Source organism: Gouania willdenowi, chromosome 15, assembly GCF_900634775.1.
Source record: "Gouania willdenowi chromosome 15, fGouWil2.1, whole genome shotgun sequence".
NCBI lineage: Eukaryota > Metazoa > Chordata > Actinopteri > Blenniiformes > Gobiesocidae > Gouania > Gouania willdenowi.
This window is the reverse complement of record NC_041058.1, coordinates 1,952,999-1,972,306: the sequence shown is the minus strand read 5'-3', so window position 1 is coordinate 1,972,306 and position 19,308 is coordinate 1,952,999. Positions and strand designations below refer to the sequence as shown.

At 36.5% G+C, this 19,308-nt stretch overlaps 1 protein-coding gene across 2 annotated transcripts in view; it reads left to right on the top strand.

The window, feature by feature from the left end:
* The window catches only part of meis1b (Meis homeobox 1 b), a 114,284-nt gene extending 104,980 nt beyond the window's left edge, over nt 1-9,304 (top strand). Inside the window, exons 11-13 of one of the 2 annotated variants that reach the window (XM_028468409.1) lie at nt 714-803; nt 2,810-2,906; nt 8,130-9,304. In XM_028468409.1, coding sequence (XP_028324210.1) covers nt 714-803; nt 2,810-2,868 — 149 coding nt within the window. In that variant the 3' untranslated portion in view covers nt 2,869-2,906; nt 8,130-9,304. The remainder of the gene's footprint in view (nt 1-713; nt 804-2,809; nt 2,907-8,129) is intronic. The other variant, XM_028468410.1, reaches the window with a different exon arrangement.
* Nucleotides 9,305-19,308: the final 10,004 nt, after the last annotated feature.

Sequence of the window (19,308 nt, the reverse complement as noted above, 5' to 3'; positions counted from 1 at the left end):
CTTTTTTTTAGTGTGCACGGTGGGCACACTAGTCATACTCAACCGTCCCATGATGCATTGCGAAGCACCAAAGCTTTTGTCTATGTTTTCTGTAATCTTTTGTGTGTTCGAGGCATTTTGTGTTTTTTTCTGTCATATTGTCAGTTTCTTGAGTCATTTTGTGTGTGGGGGGGTTTTTGTACCTTTGTCTAGTCTTCTGTCATATTGTGCGTTCTTGGAGTCATTTGCATATTAGTTTTGTAATTTTGTGTATTTTTTCTGTCATTTGTCATGTTTTAGACTCTTTTGTGTAATGGTTTTGTCATTTAGTGTCTTTAGTGTATTTTTCTGTCGTGTGTTTCTGTTGTTTTTGTTTGTCTTATACGTGGGCTTCAGATTTTAGGTGGGAAAACGAGTATTTTCAACATTCCTGTGCCCTAATTTACACTTCCACACATCAGTGATTTATAAAGAACGACAGACAGCAATAATATCATATATAATATAATAAGTGACAGATTTCAGTCATTGCAGGATCTACACTTTACTTTTTCCTTCATTTTATGACCAACTTTTATTTATTTTGGATCCTTAAAGCACTTAAATCCACCGCTAACGCCTCCTTGGCGTGCGTGTCTGCGTGCGCCGGCCAGCAGCTGACCCCGCCCCCTCTCCTTCTTCAGCCCTAATTAAAAGCACTAATTGACCGCTCCCCCCCCCCCGTCTGTCCGCAGTAAGTCAAGGAGCGCCCTACAACCCAGATGGCCAGCCGATGGGGGGCTTCGTCATGGACGGCCAGCAGCACATGGGAATCAGACCACCTGGTAGGTGTCCGTCTGCCCGCCGTGCCACCTTTCTATGGCTCCGCCCACTTTTCACTGTCCCCAAAACTACAGTCTGAGCTCTTTGTGCTTCTACTGAACCTAAAACGTCTACTTTATTAAATCATCTCTCAGCTCGAAACTAAAAGAATATGAAGTTTAATTCAAATTTAGGATCTATTTTTGGGTTGTTAATCACAATAAAGATCATTGTCTTAAAAATGACAATAATACAAATGATCATTAGTTTAGTCTTTTATCAAATAAAATGACTCGGTCTTTATCACATTAATACAGAAGAGAACAAAGGTTTTGTGTCATTTTTGGTTTATTTTCTTTCATTTCCTGTATGTTTTTTGTCATTCTGTCTATTTTTCTGTCATATTGTATGTTTTTGGGTTTTTGTCGTTATTTGTGTATTAGTTTTGTCTTTTCATGTATTTTTTGTATCAATTGTTTGTTTTTGGAATAATTTTGTGTATTTTTTTTTCGTTTGTTTTGCAAGTTTTTAGAGTCATTTTTGTATTAATTTTGTCATTTTGTGCTTTTTATTATCTTTAGTGTATTTTTCTGTTGTGTTGTGTGTTTTTTGAGTCATTTATTTATCAGTTTAGTCAGTCTTGTCATTTTGTGAACTTATTCTGTAAGTTCTTTTAGTCTTTGGTAGTTTTGTCCTTTTTTTCATTTTTGTTGATTTTCTGTTGTGTGTATTTTTGTCCTTTTGTTGATTTTTCTGTCATTTTGTGTGTTTTTGGAGTCACTTTGTCATCACCACAAACCCTCACTGGGACACGGGATGTAATTAAAGGTGCAACTTTAACACAAAAATATCAGAAAGCTGCTCTGCTAGCTGATGTTAGCCTGAAATAGTTCAACATTAAGTAGAAAAATGAAGTTTACTTGATAAACTTAGTGTAACTGATGATTTTGGTAAATTCAATGTGATTTTCAGCTTTACTTTAAAGAGCTGTGTAGGAAATATAGGATTAATCCAGCTTTATTTAGTCATTAAACTTGATGACTCTGATATTTAACGTTAATCTATTATCTGAAGTAACGATTACTAGCTTCATTACTGAGCGCGGGAGCTTAGCAGGAGCTGCTGCTGTCGATTGGTGTGTAAGCTAAACCCTGTAGGCCCAGTATTAGAGCTCACACACACACACACACACACACACACACATTCACACGCTGCTCCCCAAACCAGAACAGGTGTGGTCAATCATGTTACACAACCCTCGCTCTCTTCAGCGACCTCCCTCTCACGCTATCAGGTCTAATCCCACAGTTTGTCCTTAATAAGCTCCTCCTCTTCATCATCTTCATCCTCCATACTGCAGCTCCCATTAGCCTCCCACTTAAACCATTGCAGAGTTGACTTTAGGGTTAGCTTCACAGTTAGCCTCAGCGTTTGCTTCACAGTTAGCCTCAGAGTTAGCTTCAGAGTTAGCCTTAGAGTTAGCTTCAGGGTTGGCTTCAAATTTAGCCTCAGAGTTAGCTCAAAAGTTAGCTTCAGAGTTAGCCTCAGAGTTAGCTTCAGAGTTAGCCTTAGAGTTAGCTTCAGATTTAGCTTCAGTTATCTAGACATTTGTAGGAAAAGTTTCCTCCATTGTATTATGAGATGTGGAGTCATGTAGATGTGGAATATCAACATGTGCTCATTTGATCCATAAAACTTGCATAAACACATTTCATTCCCACATTTGGGAGATTTATGGAGATTATGCTACTGATCAAACTTCCGGTTAATTTCAAAATAAGAGCCCTATTTACAAAAGCTTTGAAAAAACTTATTGTAGACAAAAAGAGATGCTTTTGTTTTGAAAGGGGGATGTTTGATTTTTAGCTTGAAGCTGGTCTAGTGAGTCCACCGTTAGCTTCAGAGTTAGCTTCAGAGTTAGCTTCAGAGTTAGCTTCAGAGTTAGCTTCAGAGTTAGCTTCAGAGTTAGCTTCAGAGTTAGCTATGTGTGGTTGTAACATTAACCTTGTGCTGTGCTTCGCTCTCTCAGGGCCGATGGGTGGAATGGGGATGAACATGGGCATGGAAGGTCAGTGGCACTACATGTAGCCCCGCCCACATCCAACAATCACAACACAACTGGCCATGTAAGTACACAATGTTTTTAACTCATGTATGTGTGATTTAAAGCTTTGTTTGCAGTGTAATGAGAGTTTTAGTCTTAGTCGTCGACTCCCCACACGAACACGTTCACAGATAAAACCTTGGCTTTCATTCCTTTCTTTTTTTTTCTTTTTCCACTCGTTACAAACAGACGCTTGTTCTTCCCAGGCTGACTTTTCCTCCTCTGTGTCTGAGTCTCTCCCATCCTCGGTCTGGTGATAAGAGCCTTTGATCACAACCTTGTAACTCTTTGTGTGTGTGTGTGTGTGTGTGTGTGTGTGTGTGTGTCTGTGTGTGTGTCTCTGTGTGTGTGTGTGTGTGTGTGTGTGTGTGTCTGTGTGTGTGTCTCTGTGTGTGTGTGTGTATTGAACAGATGAAAAGCTAAACGCACACAGACAGAAACTAAAGAGACGATAACATGAACAGTTTGGTTCTTGATCTTTAACAAAGGGGGGGGAGAGGGAGAGGAGGGATGACACCAGAGGTGGGCGGGGTCGGGACACAGCCAGCGAGGGGGGAGCAGGTAGGACGTTGCTATGGCAACAGACTGATTGGCAAAAAAAAAAAAAAATAGGCGTCAGAAGAGAGATAGAGATAGAAGGGAGCGCCCCCTAAAGTGTCGTAAATCTGCCGGGTTTCTGTTGATGCATGAGCCACATTAATACACACCCTAACCAGCTACACACACACACACACACACACACACACACTCCTCTCTCTCTCTCTCTCTCGCCCCAGGGCCAAACACACTCCCACATCTTCCTGGATGTACAGCAGCTTGTTGTTGTTGTTGTTGTTGTGGCTGTGCATAAAGTCCAGTCCAATTGTATCGAACCATCATTGTTTCATACATGTGTGTATGTGTGTGTACACGTGTGTGTGTAGTAATGGGATTACTCCTGGCACAGTGAGGGGACGCAAACTGGTGCAAAATGGAGGGTACGGAGCTTAGCCGGGGCCTAATTGACTGGATCCAAATTAAATATGCCGTCAGCGGAGGTGTGACCAATGGGTTTGACTTATTCAGTTTACAAAAATAGAGACCATTAACCCCCCCACGCACAATACGCACGCACGTGTGTGTGTGTGTGTGTGTGTGTCATCGAGGAGGAAAATATGCCACAAAAGTCCACAAGCGACACAAAGACGGGAAAATCTACTAACTGTGTGCGTGCGTGTGCGTGTACACACCGGCGCTGGTTAGCCGTGTCCAAGCAGCTGCTAGCCTTCCCACTAGACCTCGCTTTAAACAGCCGCAATTTGCCTCCTGAATCTGGTAATTGGGCCACCAGAGGAATCCTGTGAGTAGACGAGGAGACGGAGGAGGGAAAAGTCTACGGGAGGAGGAGGAGGAAAGTGTCTCCTAGCTCAGTGGTTCTCATTCTTATCAGCCTGCGACCCCCAAAATAAAGCTTTCAGAGACTGGGTTCCCCCAATATTGCAACAATATTGGAATATTGGAACAATTAGTTTAAACTGGCAAATAATGGGCATGACAAATCTTGAATGTGGCTAAATTGGAAAAAAATAAGCATGAAATCTGGTGAAAAGAGGTTAAAAGTGACAATAATATGTCAACATATGTGACATTAGGTGGTAAAATAGTGAAAAGGGTTTATAAGTGCTGAGAACGCATTGGAATTTGATGGAAAAGTGGCAGAAATGAGAGTAATGTTGGAAAAATATATCTAGAAAAAGTGATGAAAATAGGTTAAATTGGCAAAAATAATCATAAGATATGGTGAAAAGAGGTTAAAAGCAACAATAATTGGTCAACATATGTGGAAAAAGTGATGGAAAGGGTTTATACTGTAAGTGCTGAAAATGACTTGAAATTTGATGGAAAGGTGGCAGAACTACAAAATATGCCAGAAAAAGTGATGAAAATGGGTAAAATATGGCAAGTTTGGTGTAGAAATTAAAATAAGCAAAAATGAGTTCATATTTAAAGAATATTCTTAGTTTTTTTAAGGTATCTGGGGACCCTCTCCCAGTGTCTTGGGACCCCAAGGTTGAGAACCCTTGTGCTAGCTGATGCTAGCTGCTAGCTAGCTTTGTCAGATATTGCTACATTTGTTTCTAGGTCAATGAAAGCAAAGTGATGTGAGCTTTTCTCTCCTGAACATTAGATTAATGGGTTATTACCACATGCGCAGCGTTCCCATTTGATTAAGAGACACAGGTTCATTATGTTTTAGAAACAGTTTTCATTAGCAGGGCTGAGGTTTTTGTTACCGCGGGGCTAAATCCAGCGCTCATTGTGCAGCGGCGGTGAAACATTAGTTAAAACTAAAGCCAATTAGCGTTGCTCAGTGCAGCGCGTTGTGCTTCTATCCTCCTGTGAAACAATCCACCTGTCAGCCTGGATCAGAACGGTCACTGGAGCAGAAGCCGGCCCGGCCTTTGATTCTTTCCCCCCGCTAACGCTAAATTAGCCGGGGGTGGCCTGTGGAAACTGTAATTTTCAGTTTTTGGGGACAAAGCTTCTCACAGGACGCACGGATTAATTACGGCGTTGAGTATTTGGAATTTTTTGGGCCGTGCTCACCGGGAGACGTTCTGGACGGCTGGAGACCCTTTGTCCCGGGACTCGTCCTCCGATCATTAAGCACAAATTTGTTAACCTTCTGCTGCGGGGTCAAGACCCAGTACCCCCCCCAACTCTCCCTCCCCGACTCTCCGCTGCTCCTTCTTCTGTTGGATGAACTTTTACGATTAATGAACACAGAGGAAAAAAGGAAGGGATTAGGGTTCCCCTCACAGCTCCATGTATTGATCAACCTATTATTAGCATCATCAGCTCTTTTATTTGTTCTGTTGTTGGAAAGTGATCACGAGACGGAACAATAAGAAGTGATTATTGTGAACGTTTTAAAGGTGAATATCAGACGCCTCAGATCTAAGACCCACAGGCTAAGTGACTAAGTTTAGTGAATTAGGGAATTTTAATCTCATTTTGTGTGTCTTTGAGTCATTGTGTATTTTTGGAGTTATTTTCTTCGTTTTTTAAGTGATTTTGTGTATTTTCTGTCATTTTATGTTTTCTCTGAGTAATGCTGGTCATTTCTGGAGCCGTATTGTGTGTATTTTGAGTGATTTTGTGTTTTTATTGTCATTTAGTGTATTCTTTGAGTAATGCTGGGTCATATTGTGCATCTTTGGAGTGATTTTGTTTATTTTTCTGTCATTTTGAGGCTCTTGATAATTTTAAATAGTTTCTTCCTTGTTTAATTTTCTTATATGTGTATTTTTGTGGTTGTTTTTTTGTGTAGCACTAAGTCAAACTGAGGATCACATGCTGCCCAGACTTTGTTGCAAAGTCTGCAATACATTGCATAAATTGATACCTTTCAAAATAAAAGCACAACATAGGTTTATTTATCTGCTATGAAGTGAGCAAAAGTTCCTTTATCGTGAGAAAAGCAAGTAAAAACAGTCCAATCAGTGGCTGCTTTTGAGAAAGTGGGCAGGGCTTTATTTCAAACGAGCCAATTAGAAGCTGTGTGTGTGTGTGTGTGTGTGTGTGTGTGTGTGTGTGTGTGTGTGTGTGTGTGTGTGTGTGTGTGTGTGTGTGTGTGTGTGTGTGTGTGTGTGTGTGTGTGTGTGTGTGTGTGTGTGTGTGTGTGTGTGTGTGTGTGTGTGTGTGTGTGTGTGTGTGTGTGTGTGTGTGTGTGTGTGAAGTGCAGACGGACCAATGGGAGTGACAGGACATAAGTAGGAGTCAGGTTTCTTTGTGTTTGGAGGACAATGGTCATGTGTGTGTCAGGTGATGACTGCAGTGAGGGATGATGGGTAATGTTGTCTTTGAAGACAGAAAAGCAGAGACAGATTTCCTGTTTATTTCAGACAAATTAAATCCAAGCACAGCAGTAGATAATCCAGGAAGTGTTGATGTGTGAACCTGTGTGATGACTTCCAGTAGATCCTAGTGTTTGGGCTGCTTTACTGTGTGCATGGGATTAACGTTAGTGATTGGTCAGAGGGTTCCTGGTGCTAGCTAACATCGCATCTCCATGTTGTCGTAGAATTGAAGACTAAAGCAGCCCCGTTATCACTAGAACTCATGAGCCCATCGAGTACGATCACAACTCATCTTAAACACACATGTGGCGCCCAAAGCAAACTCCCCTAAAAAAGAAAACGCACAAAAAGGCAACAAATATTAAAAAAACAACTCAGAAAATGCACCAAACAACTACTGAAATACATTAAAATTACTCCACAAACAACAATAAAAACACAAAATGACAAAAAGCACTGAAATGATGACAAAAAGGCACAATACGACAAGAAAAATCCTACAAAATGACAACAAAAAATACACAAAATGCTTTAGGAACACGCAAAGCTAAATTAAAAACCCACAAAACACATAAACGACAAAACAAAACAAGAAAACACAAAATCACTCCATAAAGGCACAATACAACAAGAAAATTCTATAAAAACACAACAAAAACACACAAAATGCTTTAGGAACACGCAAAACATAAAATGACTCTAAAAACACACAAAAGGACAGCAAAAAAGACAAAAATGCATAAAAGAAGCTGTAAGAACAACAACAAAAACACAAATGCTTTATAACAAAACAGTAAAAACTCTCCAATATCTGACAAAATGACATTAAAATATCATAAAATGCTGTAAAAACACCAAATTACAGCAGTAAAAAAACATGAAATGACTCTGGATCAGATAAAAGATGTTTGTGATAAAAGCATCTCTGATCCTGACCCACAGAATGTGAAATATGAACCTCTGAACGTAGAAGATGCTGGAACACTAAAATCACAGCGAGAGCTACAACACTGACCTTTAGTGGGGGGCGGGGTGGGGGTGGGGGGTTGCCCTGAGGGGGAACCATATGAAATCCTTCCACTTCTTTCTTTTACACAATAATCAGTGGTTGGAGCTCATTCCTGTGTTTGATGGTTTGTTTATTTTAAGTTGTTTTCTACAATAAAAAAGGGAACTTCTTTAGTTCCTGGTAGCTATCGCCCTAGAACCATGTTTCTAAAGGTGTCATAGAAACAAGATTCACTTCACTCCTTGCTTCTTATTGGTCGAAGCCCAAGTACGGATAGTTCTGGGTCCAAACTAACCCGGTGGAAACGCGTGTTTGTTGTTTTTTAGAGTTCTGAGGTGTTTTTGATGGCTGGATGTATCCTGATCTCTGATTGGCTGATTTCTCTCTCTCCCCTCAGCACTGCAGGGCGATCCAGAGGACCAGTCGCTAACGGACGCCGACGGAGCCAAGCACCGGGACCGCCATCAGAACCCCTTCACTTTTACCCCTCCTCCAACAATCAAACTAAGCTTCACCTGACTCCTCCCACCTGGAGGAGGCCCCTCCCCCCCGTCCTGACCTGACCTCCATGGCGTCCCTCCTCCTCCTTTTTAAAGTGATTGTGATTGGCAGCGCAGACCGGACGCGCTGAATGTGGCGCCCGATGATTAACTCGTGACTCTTTGGCAAAAACAGGGCGTTGGACTCGCGTTGTGGAGGCGGAGCTCTGTGCTCTTTGGGACGATGGGATTGGACCAAAGAGCAGCCAATGAGGAGCCGTTTTATGAACACGTAGCACGGAGGAAATCAAAGTCTAAACTATATCATCCCAGAGCGGGAGGCAGATAAATATACTGTATACTGATGTAAAGTCAAGCTGGACTATTATTGTACATGCTCTTCTTCTTCTTCTTCTTCTACTTCTATTTCTTCTTCTTCTTCTGCTGCGTATGATGTTGTTTCTAATGGATTTTTTTTATTTTTTAAAGAGGATGTGACCTTTATTTTTTTCCCATCATCCCTCTAAGTCTCATCAAAGCCTTTTTTTTAAAGAAACAAGCGAATAATAAAAACCCATCGAATCGCCTTGATTTTCGTGCAATCGGACGCCCCCGTGCTTTCAACCAACCAATCGGATTCTCTCTTAACTTTGTGTCTCCGCCTTAAAACGACAACTTTGGTGAATTTTGATATTTTTATATTAGTTTTTATTTAAAAACTTGTGGGTTTTTTGTTGGTTTTTTTTCGGGGTGGAAGTTTTTTAATTTAACGCACACAAAAAAAGAAAGTTGGGTTCATATTTAGCATCGGGCTAACAGTTTAGCCTAATACTTGTTCTTTGACGCCCATTTTATGAACAGAATCTCATTTAAAAAAAGAAAAGGTTGATAAATCCCACACGTCTGTCCACGCACTTCATGCTGTTTCCAGTTTTCCCTTCACTCCCACTGTCTTATTGACGCGTGCTAATTGAAAAGTTGCGCATCTTAAAATAAACCATAACTTTTCACAACATTTAGCAACAAAATTTAAAAAAAAAAAAAAAACGTATGTGAATTTTTTTTATGTTACTTTTGACCAGATTTTTTCTCGTAAAACATAATCTAAATCTAAATGTTATATCTAAATAGTAAACATAAATGGTACTTTTAAATCTAAATGTTAAATCTAATTGTGAAATTGAAATCTTAAATATTAAATCTAAATCCAAATGGTAAATCTAAATGTCAAACCTAAATGTTAAATCTAAATATCAAACCTAAATGTTAAATGGGAGCTTTAATTTGGTACTTCTGGTGGATTTGCATATTAGCTAAATATTTTAGAATTAATATTTAGAATTAACTATTAAATTTACATTTAATATTTATATTTAAAATTTTACACTTGGATTTAGATTTACACTCAAAATTTAGATTTAGACTTAATATATAGATTTACATTTAATATTTAGATTTAAAATTTTACACTTAGGTTTAGATGTAACATTTAGATTTATTATTTAACATTTAGAGTTAAACTTAACATTTAGATTTAAACATTGACATATTTTGATGAAAAAAATCACGAATGTCACAAATATTGCTGTAAATCTTGTCAAAAGTAACATAAAATAAATTCATACACGTTTTTGTAACATTTGTTGTTGTTGCGTAAAGTTGTTTATTTTAGCATGCGAAACTTTACAGTCGGCGCCCCATGTTTGATGAGGTTTGGTAACAAAGGGGGAGGAGTCAGTCGGTGGGACCCCCCCCCACCACCACCACACTTCCAGATGATGTAATGCTGATCAACAGACAGGAGAGAATGTAAAGGTGTGCGTGCGTCAAAGCTTCCATTATCCATCGTCACTTCTCTCGTGTATTATTATTACTTACGCACATCTTTTGAAAATCCTTTGGAGACGCGTCATGTTTCTTAAGCTTTTATTTTGAAGGGTATATATGTACATCTGTGTTGTAAATAAATCCAATTTTGTTGAAATAACAGAAAAATCCAATGTATTCTCCTCTTGATGTTTGCACACACACACACACACACACGCATGCGTCGACCCCCCCCCCCCCGCGATCCTCGTCGATCCAAAAAATGTCCAAATCAAATCATTTTTTTTTTAATTTAAATAACAATTTCATTGTGCTAACATCTGCATAGCACATATTTAAAGAATTTAAGAAGTTACCAAAATCAGAATTTGTTGAAGAAGCAGAAGTTAAACTTTATTTTCTATAATGTATGAGACAAACTTACCACTTTTATTGGTTCTTGAATTACAGTTAGTTACCATTTACTTGTTCTCACAAGTTTAAAATAAATGTATTTCATACCATTAGGTACTTATAAAGGTGAAATTTGTAATTATTTATATTGTCATATATATATATATATACATATATATATATATATACATATATATATATATATATATATATATATATATATATATATATATATATATATCGTTTTGTTTAGTATCGGATAGCGTGAACCGTATCGTATCGTCATATTGATGGAAATGTATTATCCTTCATTTAGAATTGAACATGAAATGATTCTTTTTTTAATGGGAGGACTGGTTCTTCTCCCTCGCGCCTTGTTGCCCGCAGTCCGATCACTGGTGTATCCATGGGTGTAAGCGGCACTTCCGGGCGCAGAGGAAACACTTCCAGCCTGGAGACTTTTTGGCTCTAATTGATTCATTTCTGAGAAAACCAACGCTTCGCCCTTAATTCTACCAACTCTACAAGTGAAGGATATTTATACTGAAAGGGAGAAAAGACGTAAAACTGGACACACACACACACACACACACACACACACACACACACACACACACACACACACACACACACACACACACACAGAAAACCCAGGCGACGTTTTAATTGCTTCGCCTCTTTTTGCCGCGGCTGGAAAATCCGAGGCTGTGAAAATGTGAATTCCTGAGCCCGCGGCCGCTGAGCTGTGGATGTGGAGACGGAGAGAAACAGGAGGAAAAGCCCGGGCTTGACTGCCCTCTTTAGGGAGGCCTGGTAACTGTCCGCACGGTCGGAGACGGAGAGGCTGCTGCGCCTTTTACGCACGGCGCAAAAAAGACTCGTCCGCGATAAAACGAAGACGTTGAGACTGGAAATTTCCTTAAACACTAAAACATGTAATGAGAATAAATATAGAGTTTGATTTAATGTAATTTGCACAATAGAATTATAAAAATCCAAACTTTTAAATAAACAATTTTTTTGTGGAAAATATTTGCGCAACCGGAGTTATTTATTTTTTTTATTAAATGCATATTTAATTTATAAATGTTTTTTAAGTAGAAAAATAAATATTAGTTGCATATATTTTTCGTTTAAATCTAATTTTGGTAATTAAGTATACTACTTTTTGCATTTTCCCCCTTTGTAAGCCAAATAAACATTTAGAAAAATTATGGATAGTATAAATAATAATGTGTTTTTTTTAATTTTTATGGAAATTACTTTTTTTTTTATTATCAGGATTTCAGTGGAGATTCTCTTCTCCTTGAGCTTAAAAACGAAGGCCGAGCTTCATGTGTAACTTTTTCAATATCTTCTGGGTGTCAGGCCTGAGGCTCGTCTTACAAACACGCTGACCGCCGAGTGAACCGTCACGTCAGGGTAATGGATGGAGCAGAAACGCAGAGGTGCCCGAACAAGCCTAGTCCTCCTCCTGAGCTTCATCATCCTCATCCTCCTGCTGCAGAAACAGAAACATGTTGGTGCGTAAAAACCACGAACACGGCGAGGCCTGTCACTCACTCACGCACTCTGCGCCCAATGATCATGTCCAAACGGGTTCAAACACACTCTGTTCCCTACAACTCAGACTCGTGCACATCATGTTTGCGCACAGATTTCTATTTTAAAAATACCAGAAACATTTACGCATCTGACTTTATTTCATCCGTTCCCACAAAAACAAAATGCACTGATTTATTTATTTTCCTGCAGGTCAAATGTCACGAAACAATATCAAATGTACAAAATGACCCCAAAAAAATCTAACTAAATGACAACAAAACACAGAAAATCATAAGAAAATCTCACGAATTAACAGCATAATTACAAAAATACAAAAAAAATCAACAACACAAAATTTCACAAAAAGGCTCCAAAAAAACTGACAAACTCACATAAGGAAAACAAAAATCGCATGAAAAGACTCCAAAAACATACAACATGACAACAAACCTATACAAAAATGACAGAAAACTCACAAAACAAGAACAAAATCACTTTATTTCAAACATTTCCAAAAAACAAAATGCACTGATTAATTTCTTTTCCTGCAGGCAAAATGACACAAAACAATACCAAATATACAAAATGACAAAACAAATCCAACAAAATGACAAGAAAACACAGAAAATGGTAAGAAAGTCACACGAAATGACAGCATATTTACAAAATGACAACAAAAACACAAAATTATTCCAAAAAACGGACAAACAAAAACACACAACACAACAAAAAAACTCACAAGAACAAAAACACTTTATTTAATTTGCTTTTTAAAAACAAAGTTCACTAAATTGTTTCTTTTCCTGCAGGAAAAATGACAGGAAGTTACACAAAACATATACAGAATGACACAAAAAATCTAATAAAATGACAACAAAACACACAAAATGATAAGAAAGTCACACAAAATGACAGCATTTTTACAAAATGACCCAAAAAATGACAAATTTACGTCAAAATTCACAACAGGACAACAACACACCAGACACTTTATTTCATCCACTTCCTAAAAACAAAAACAAAACGCAATGATTTATTTCTTTTCCTGCAGGAAAACAGATTATTTTGCAGGAACATTCGCTGATCTTCAGTTTTTCACACTCAGGTTTAAATGCAACAGTTTTTCCAGCAGAAAAATGCGCGTAAAAAAGTCTTTAAGCGCGTGGCAGCTGGTTGAGAAACAAAGAGAGGCCAACAGGAGGGAGTGAAACGCAAACTGTTGGTGGGAAGCAGAAGAAGAAAAAGCAAAAGAGGAACCTTTCGGGTGTCATCTGTCTCCTTGGTGACGGACCCCGGCCCTCGAAGCCCCCGTGGGCGCGCGGATTGTTTGAGAGGAGCAGCATCATTTATCACTGTCACCACATAATGATTCCCCTCGCAGCTCCTTATTGATGTTTGTAATTGCATTATCTCATAAGGGAGGGGGGTGGGGTGGGGTGGGGGGGTGATCAATGGAGAGTAGAGGAGCACTGAGGGGTCAGAGATGCTGTTTGTTCCTTTAAACCAGCCTCTCATTATCATTAGCATTATATATATCTGCACAAACTACGGAAAAGTCGCAGCAGCTCAAGATTTTTCATCTTTTTTCAACATCCAAACAAAGTCGTTTAACAGCTTTTCCACTGGACACGTGTTCATGGTGACTTTTAAACACGAAAAGGAACAAATTACCTTCAGACAAATCCTTTTTTCTAAATCTATGTTGGTCTGCTTTCACTTTTCCCATCGACCATAAAAAGAGGAGGAGCTTTGCGTGCATTGGAGTAGATATTATATTACTGATATATATATATATATATATATATATATATATATATATATATATATATATATATATATATATATATATATAATATGCTATAATATATTATAGCATCATATACTGATGCTATAATACACACCTGCATGGATTCATAAAAAGGCCTTTGTTGCATCTGAGAGTTCGTTTTTTTAAACTGACGTCATCTTTCAGCAGAATTAAATGCAAACATTTTCAAACAAAATTTAGAAAGTGTCAAAAACACAGAAAATGATTTGATTAAAAAAATAAATAAATGAGCCAAACGGACACATTTTCTTTTTTTTTTATTTTTGCTTCAGGAGCCAAACGTTCCAAACGCTTCCCGTGCGTCATGACGCACAGCGGAGGCCTGTCAGCAGGTGTGAAAACGCGCGGTCACACGCACCGAGGATTTAACGTATATACACGGGCATGCGCGCATTTGACCCGCGTGCATGTGCAACAGGTAAACATCTCATACAGCGCATGCGCTCTGCAGGATGAGCAGCGGAGAGCGGTTTCCTGCTGTGGAGAGTAAACCTCCATCAGTGGAAGGTCACCTTGGAAAGTATTATGATGCACAAAACTCTGGTTTAATATGAAATAGGACCAACAAACACATTTTTTTGAGTCATTTTGTGTGTTTTTATTGTCGTTTTGTTTTTTTGTGTGTTGATGTTGAGTTTTGTGGCCAGACAAAATAAAACTGTGAGCCACATGTAAAATTTGGTTAAAACGACACACAAAAATACACATGGAAAACTACAAGAATGACATCAAACAAGACCGAAAATACAAAAGGACAATAACATACTGACAAAATCAAACAAAATGACAACAAAAGCAAATAAAATCTCAAAGAAATTACAACAAAACATGAAACATAGACAAAATGACAACAAAAACCTACAAGAATCACACAAAATGACTCCAAAAAACATACATGAAAACAAACTTTACAACATCGTCAGAAAAGTACACAAAACAACAATAAAGACACTCAAACCCTTTGTTGTTTCCTGTGTTAATGCTCTGATTGGTCTTTATTCTTAATGCTGACATGAATGTTGATCATGTGACCGGCTCACATTCTTGTTTCTTGCTATTTGCATGTGTTCCCGTTAGCCACTAGGGGGCGTCAGGGCGGAGTCCTCGGTCTGATCAGAGGGAATTAAAAGGACATGTTTTTATCTTTTATCATAAATTAAATGTAGAAAAGAGGAATAGAGAATGCTGTGGTTGTGATAATAAAGGTTCTGACGGCCCAGATTTGTCCCACAGGCCTTAAGTTGGACACCTTGGAGTAACAGGAAGGTGTGTGTAGCTTTGTGAGGAGTGAGTGTTGTTTGTGTTTGTAGAGACCTCCACATTAACCCCGTAGGCTCCACTGGGAGCTCAGCGTTCCCAGTCCAGGTTTCACAGCAAGGCCTCTGAAGGTAAACAGAACCACAACGAGACGAGTCCAGCATCCCCCCCCCCACCCCCCACCACACACACACTCCCAGACACATCCATCAGGAGCTTTCAGCAAGGAGAACTTTAGGAGAACTTCCTTTTTTTAAAAAAATAAAGCTATCATAAGACCATAAAAACTAGTTCAAATATGATTAGCATACTTAAACTGGAGTTAAAATGCAGTAAGGCATGAAAAATGAGAGAAATTTGAAAATGCCCGAAATCGGAGGTAAGGCTATAGTAAGGCATGAAATTTGAAAAATTTAGAATTTTTTTTTTTTTTAGATAAGGCTATTCTTAAATCCTATAAACTATTTAAAAAATGATAAGCATACTTATACTGGAGTTAGAATGCAATAAGGCATGAAAAATGAGAAAAATTTGAAAATGCCCGAAATCAGAGGTAAGGCATAAAAATTAAAAAATTAAAAATTTTTTTTTTTTTTTTTTTTAGATAAGGCTATCCTAAGACCATGAAAATAGTGCAAATATGATAAGCATACTTAAACTGGGGTTAAAATGCAGGAAGGCATGAAAAATGAAAAAAATTTGAAATTGCCCGAAATCGGAGGTAAGGTTATAGTAAGGCATAAAATTTGAAAAATTTTTAATTTTTTTTTTTTTTTTTTTTTTTTTTTAGATAAGGCTATCCTAAGACCTTAAAAACTTGTTCAAATATGATAAGCATACCATTACTGGAGTTAAAATGCAGTAAGGCATGAAAAATGAGGAAAAATTTGAAAAAGCCCAAAATCAGGACACTTCGACACATAGTCAGGTACTGGGATCGAACCCCCAACCTCTCGATCAGAAGACAACCCACTACCACCTGAGCCACGGTTGCCGTGGTCATGCATAAAAATTAAAAAATTTATTTATTTATTTTTTTTTTTTATTAGATAGGGCTATCCTAAGACCATGAAAAATAGTTCAAATATGATAAGCATACTTAAACTGGGGTTAAAATGCAGGAAGGCATAAAAAAATAAGAAAAATTTGAAATTTCCCGAAATCGGAGGTAAGGTTATAGTAAGGCATGAAATTTGAAAAATTTTGAAATTTTTTTTTTTCTTTTTTTTAGAGAAAGCTATCCTTAGACCCTTATAACTATTTCGATTATGATAAGCATACTTGAACTGGGGTTAAAATGCAGTAAGGCATGAAAAATTTGTAAAATTTGAAAAAGCCCGAAATCGGAGGTAAGACATGAAATTATAAAAAAAATTATTATTTTTTTTTTATTTTTAGATAAGGCTATCCTAAGACCATGAAAAATAGTGCAAATATGATTAGCATACTTAAACTGGGGTTAAAATGCAGGAAGGCAAGAAAAATGAAAAAAATTTGAAATTGCCCGAAAGCGGAGGTAAGGTTATAGTAAGGCATGAAATTTAAAAAATTTTGAAATTTTTTTTTTTTTTTTTTTTTTTTAGATAAGGCTATCCTTAGATCCTATAAACTATTTCAAATATGATAAGTATACTTATACTGGAGTTAGAATGCAGTAAGGCATGAAAAATGAGAAAAATTTGAAAACGCCCGAAATCAGAGGTAAGGCTATAGTAAGGCATAAAAATTAAAAAATTATTATTATTTTTTTTTTTCTAGATAAAGCTATCCTAAGACCATGAAAAATAGTGCAATTATGATAAGCAGGAAAATGCAGGAAGGCATGAAAAATGAGAAAAATGTGAAATTGCCCGAAATCGGAGGTAAGGTTATAGTAAGGCATGAGATTTGAAAAAAAATTGAATTTTATTCTATTTTTTTAGATAAGGCTATCCTTAGATCCTATAAACTATTTCAAATATGATAAGCATACTTATACTGGAGTTAGAATGCAGTAAGGCATGAAAAATGAAAAAAATTAGAAAACGCCCAAAATCAGAGGTAAGGCTATAGTAAGGCACAAAAATTAAAAAATTATTATTTTTTTTTTTTTTTTAGATAAAGCTATCCTAAGACCATGAAAAATAGTGAAATTATGATAAGCATACTTAAACTGGGGTTAAAATGCAGGAAGGCATGAAAAATGAGAAAAATTTGAAATTGCCCGAAATCGGAGGTAAGATTATAGTAAGGCATGAAATTTGAAAAATTTTGAATTTTTTTGTTTTTTTTTTTAGATGAGGCTATCCTTAGATCCTATAAACTATTTCAAATATGATAAGCATACTTATACTGGAGTTAGAATGCAGGAAGGCATGAAAAATGAGAAAAATTTGAAAACGCCCGAAATCAGAGGTAAGGCTATAGTAAGGCATAAAAATTAAAAAATTATTATTATTTTTTTTTTTTAGATAAAGCTATCCTAAGACCATGAAAAATAGTGCAATTATGATAAGCAGGAAAATGCAGGAAGGCATGAAAAATGAGAAAAATGTGAAATTGCCCGAAATCGGAGGTAAGGTTATAGTAAGGCATGAGATTTGAAAAAAAATTGAATTTTATTCTATTTTTTTAGATAAGGCTATCCTTAGATCCTATAAACTATTTCAAATATGATAAGCATACTTATACTGGAGTTAGAATGCAGTAAGGCATGAAAAATGAGAAAAATTTGAAAACGCCCAAAATCAGAGGTAAGGCTATAGTAATCATAAAAATTAAAAAATTATTATTATTTTTATTTTTTTAGATAAAGCTATCCTAAGACCATGAAAAATAGTGCAATTATGATAAGCATACTTAAACTGGGGTTAAAATGCAGGAAGGCATGAAAAATGAGAAAAATTTGAAATTGCCCGAAATCGGAGGTAAGGTTATAGTAAGGCATAAAATTTGAAAAATTTTTAATTTTTTTTTTTTTTTTTTAAGATAAGGCTATCCTAAGACCATGAAAATAGTGCAAATATGATTAGAGGTAAGGCATAAAAATTAAAAAAATTAAAAAAATTAAAAAAATTTTTTTTTTTTTTTTTAGATAAGGCTATCCTAAGACCATGAAAATAGTGCAAATATGATAAGCATACTTAAACTGGGGTTAAAATGCAGGAAGGCATGAAAAATGAAAAAAATTTGAAATTGCCCGAAATCGGAGGTAAGGTTATAGTAAGGCATGAAATTTGAAAAATTTTGAATTTTTTTTTTTTTTTTTTAGATGAGGCTATCCTTAGATCCTATTAACTATTTCAAATATGATAAGCATACTTATACTGGGGTTAAAATGCAGGAAGGCATGAAAAAGGAGAAAAATTTGAAATTGCCCGAAATCGGAGGTAAGGTTAAAGTAAGGCATAAAATTTGAAAAATTTTTAATTTTTTTTTTTTTTTTTATTTAGATAAGGCTATCCTAAGACCATGAAAATAGTGCAAATATGATTAGCATACTTAAACTGGGGTTAAAATGCAGGAAGGCAAGAAAAATGAAAAAAATTTGAAATTGCCCGAAATCGGAGGTAAGGTTATAGTAAGGCATGCAATTTGAAAAATTTTGAAATTTTTTTTTTTTTTTTTTTTTTTTTAGATAAGGCTATCCTTAGATCCTATAAACTATTTCAAATATGATAAGTATACTTATACTGGAGTTAGAATGCAGTAAGGCATGAAAAATGAGAAAAATTTGAAAACGCCCGAAATCAGAGGTAAGGCTATATAGTAAGGCATAAAAATTAAAAAATTATTATTATTTTTTTTTTTTTAGATAAAGCTATCCTAAGACCATGAAAAATAGTGCAATTATGATAAGCATACTTAAACTGGGGTTAAAATGCAGGAAGGCATGAAAAATGAGAAAAATTTGAAATTGCCCGTAATCGGAGGTAAGGTTATAGTAAGGCATAAAATTTGAAAAATTTTCAATTTTTTTTTTTTTTTTTTTTTAGATAAGGCTATCCTAAGACCATGAAAATAGTGCAAATATGATTAGCATACTTAAACTGGGGTTAAAATGCAGGAAGGCATGAAAAATGAAAAAAATTTGAAATTGCCCGAAATCGGAGGTAAGATTATAGTAAGGCATGAAATTTCAAAAATTTTGAATTTTTTTTTTTTTTTTTTAGATGAGGCTATCCTTAGATCCTATAAACTATTTCAAATATGATAAGCATACTTATACTGGAGTTAGAATGCAGGAAGGCATGAAAAATGAGAAAAAT